The sequence below is a fragment of the Etheostoma spectabile genome, chromosome 10 (genome assembly GCF_008692095.1).
Source record: "Etheostoma spectabile isolate EspeVRDwgs_2016 chromosome 10, UIUC_Espe_1.0, whole genome shotgun sequence".
Classification (NCBI taxonomy): Eukaryota; Metazoa; Chordata; class Actinopteri; order Perciformes; family Percidae; genus Etheostoma; species Etheostoma spectabile.
Genome location: NC_045742.1, coordinates 9,416,386 through 9,420,443, shown reverse-complemented (window position 1 = coordinate 9,420,443; position 4,058 = coordinate 9,416,386). Strand labels below are relative to the sequence as shown.

General features: G+C 39.2%; 1 protein-coding gene across 2 annotated transcripts in view; it reads right to left on the bottom strand.

Annotated features, from left to right (window-relative positions):
- Positions 1–851: 851 nt before the first annotated feature.
- Positions 852–4,058, bottom strand: part of LOC116696903 (C-terminal-binding protein 1) — a 27,494-nt gene continuing 24,287 nt past the window's right edge. The window contains exons 8-12 of one of the 2 annotated variants that reach the window (XM_032528156.1): positions 3,405–3,535; positions 3,032–3,159; positions 2,683–2,797; positions 1,301–1,501; positions 852–1,227 (exon numbers count right to left, since the gene is read on the bottom strand). In XM_032528156.1, coding sequence (XP_032384047.1) covers positions 1,306–1,501; positions 2,683–2,797; positions 3,032–3,159; positions 3,405–3,535 — 570 coding nt within the window. In that variant the 3' untranslated portion in view covers positions 852–1,227; positions 1,301–1,305. Of the gene's footprint in view, positions 1,228–1,282; positions 1,502–2,649; positions 2,798–3,031; positions 3,160–3,404; positions 3,536–4,058 lie in introns of those variants that run through there. The other variant, XM_032528157.1, reaches the window with a different exon arrangement.

Sequence of the window (4,058 nt, the reverse complement as noted above, 5' to 3'; positions counted from 1 at the left end):
TTTACTTCTGGCAGAAACTTACGGAGTCCTGGAGGTGACATGAAAAAAACATGTATTGGGGACAAATACTTTTGCAAGATCTTGACTTTGTTTTGCCAGATCTTGACTTTGTTTTGTAAGATTTCGAGTTTCATTTAATTTTATTTACGAGAGCCCGCAAATCCAATAAGGCTAACCTAGCTAGCTAGTAGCACGACATGATTACATGTACATTGTCTAAATACATCCGTTTATTTTAATAAACATCACTAATTAATACTTGCCAAAATGAAGTGTTACAATGCACACTGTTGTTGACTGCATGCTAACCTTAGTAGCTAGCTAGTATCTAGCTATTTGCATGACATGATTACATCTCCTTGGTTATCTAAATACACTCATCATTTAGTTTGATAAGCAGGTAAACAATCAGGAACAATGAAAAAATAATGTTTACCAGTTGTGAATATTTTATACAGTGTACATAACTAGCTAGATATACAATGGATGTATTAAGAGAACAAACTAGCTATACTATACTATACTAGAGACGTGTAAAAAATAGCTCATGAACGAGCATGTTGCTACGACAACACAAACTAGCACTATCGACATCAACAATCAATGACAATGTTCACTAACACTTCACTTTGGCATGTATTAATTAGTAATGCTTATCAAAATAAACAATGTATTTAGACAACCAAGTAGATGTAATCATGTCGTGCTACTTGCTAGCGCACTATTAGCTAGCTAGGTTAGCCTTATTGTTTGTTGCAAATAAAACTCGATATCTCGCAAAAGAAAATCAAGATCCCACAAAACAAAATCAAGATCTTTCAAAAGTGTCCCCAGTACATGTTATTTTGTTCTTTTTTTTTTTTTTTTTCTCCATGTCACCTCCAGGACTCCTTAGAAACTTGACCATACTGTAGTTCTTATGTGAAGATCAACCTGTGGATCTTTGCAGGCTTTCTCAGTGCATCTGGTTGGAGCAGAGGACAACTCAGCACTCTTTGATTAGAGCATCTGACAGCTATCCACTCTTGTTCATCATCCTATTTATCATCATCATCATTTTCTCTTTGGAGTGTGAACTGGCTGCTGGGAACCATTTGCCAGGGGTTGTGAACAATTGTTATTGGACCTCAACCTGTCTCTGACACTCTGTGACCCTTTCTGATAACAACTTGTCACTGGGGAACTTATCACTAGATCCCGGTTGCCGTGTGTGTGTGTGTGTGTGTTGTGTGTTGTGTGTGTTGTTGTGTTGTGGTGGTGTGTGTGTGTGTGTGTGTGTTGTTGTGTGTGTGTGTGTGTGTGGGGCTACAGCTGGTCATTTGGATGCTGCTCCCTGTCGCCCTCTGGTGGCTTGACTGTATTTTGTCCGGGGGATGGGACATGAGGAGGGTGTGTGACAGCAGGCGGAAGGGTGTGTGTGATGGGCACGGCGCTGGGCACAATGCCTTCAACAGTTGGTGGGAGGCCACCAGCTGGCAAGCTCACTACACCTGGGGGATACCTGGAGAGAGTGAGGGAGACAAAGAGACGCAAAACTGAGTCATCAAAAGTACAACTAAAACTAAAATTACAAATATGTGACCTTGTTTTGACCTGTGTAAACACATTGCAGTAGGCCACCATTAAAATTAGACAAGCCAATTGATTTTTAACTTCTATTGCTAAAAATCTGCAATAACAGAGTACTTTGACAAAGTATTGTAACCTACTTTAGTATTGCACCTACATAAAGTTTGGGGACTCAGAACAGACATATTTTTAAAAATGAATAAAATCAAAGCAGCAGAGGATAATATATTAAGACTTGTATTGCAAATTATGGATCAAGCTCCATAAAAGTCTCTTTATAGTGTTACTATTTTTAAGACTTTAAGCCCTCTGTTTTGCATCAAAGGATTTCAATTTAAAGGTTATAGTCCCTGAACCAATATAGAGTTGTGGTTATATTTTGTGTAACATTGATGGAAAGAGAAACAGTCTGTTTTGGCAGGAACGATGGGATTGGATTCGTACACCATCATTTCATCACCAGCATCAACATCAGTTAGGACTACAAATAATGATTATTTTCATTCTCAATTAACTTCCAGATTATTTTCTCAATTGATCAATTATTAAATATCAGTAAATGGTGAAAAATTATGATCACAAAGTTTCAGAGCCCAAGGTTACAGATTTTCCATTTATTATCATATGTAAGATATATAATAAAGGCAAATCCTAACAGTGAAGAAGATTTAAACAGCAAATAAAATGACAACCAATTTTCACAATAGCTGCAGATTAACTATTAAATTGACTAATTGTTTCAGTTGTACTGACTAATGGCTTGGTCAGCCCTTCGTTTGGCCCCACAGATCAGCTGAGGACAGTCCTACTGACTGACAACAATGTGTTGTTGTAGCAGCTAATCTGATGAATGCATTATAACCGGGTTGAAATGTGGCCAAACAGCAACCTGCTAGCACTCTCTTATGCTGTGTGGGTAGCAGTAACACAACAGTAACATGCACTGTATATCAATAATTACATGTAGAAAACAATCTGCTGTCATTCTACATTTCAAACTGTCACATAATGTATTTTCAAGACATTTAGACACTTTACCAGGGTTGGGGGGTAGGGGGGAGAGAATCAAACTGCACTGACCACTACAGGTTCCTTTATCCTGATGATTATTACCTATAAGCCCCGTTGAGCTCGGGGTGGACGGTAGCTGGGTCAACTCCTGCCCAGTGGTTGTTCTGGGAGAGGAACTCCTTATTCACACAGTTCTTTAGACTGTCGGGGACACGACCTGACAAATAGAGAAACGGAGGAATAAGAAGTGTTAAAACAGAAATCTAGAGACTAGTGTTCTAGAATTCACACTGGGGACCTTGTTAGTGTTCCTGCATTACATTTCAAAGCAGGTGTGATTTCATTAACCAAATGTCTACAGAGACACAAACGTTAGACAAGATTTAACAGGTCAAAAGTAAAAAGGCAGAGCCAAAATGGGAAGGAGGGAGAGAGTGTGTGCATGCGCTACCTGTGATAGCCCTTCGGATCTCCCTGGCTGCTTCCTCTCTCATCTCCAGCGATGCCTGTTCGCTGTACCAGGCAGCGTGTGGGGTGCAAATCAGATTGGGAGCGTCCTTCAGCGCACCCTGACTGAAACTGACACATGTACACATGTATTAAGTATTCCCTAAAATAATTCCACCTTATTGTGTATTATATAACACAGTATTGGAGTAAAAGTAGTACATAGTAGTGGAGTAATATTCCAAAATACAGTATGCTCTGCCTCTGCTGATAGCTATACAGATAGATAGCTATATAGATAGATAGATAGATAGATATAACAGATAACATCATTACTCTGAATGTGGCAAAAAAACATAAAATCAGTGGGTGATTACCTAAAAGGCTCTGTCTCATGAACATCCAGAGCAGCTCCACGTATCCTCCCCTCCTTCAGGGCCTGAGCCAAGGCCTTCTCATCTACCAGACCCCCCCTGGCCGTGTTCACCAGGAACGCCCCCTGGCGCATCTTCAACACACATAAACACACATTCAGTCAGTTTGAAATACACGATAATTAATATAGTAATTGTTCTCCCCATTAGCTAATAGTCTTTAAAATGAATGGCAAAAGAAATTTACACACACACATAAAAGCTTAGAAAACTGTTGCTCTTTACTTTTCTCTACTCTCAGTGCAAAGATTCCTTGTGAAACCTAACCATAATAAAAAATGTGCTACATTTTATTTTCACTTGCCACCCTCCAGCAAGGTCATAAATAAATAAAAGTATAGCCTATGTCTTGGAACGAAAATTGGCTTTAGGCTGAGCCCTGGAGATGAAGGACAAACAGATATTTCTTGAGTGTATCAGTCATTCTATGAAGTTTATGCAGTAAAGAACCTCATTCATCTGTATGTAGGTAGTGAGCTTCCCTGGTTACCCACTTCTCTTTGATATGTATGGCTATGATATGGAGTAGATGATGTATGGATAAATAAATCATTAAAGTGTGTGTATATGCTCAGTCATAAGTGTGTGTGTGTGTGG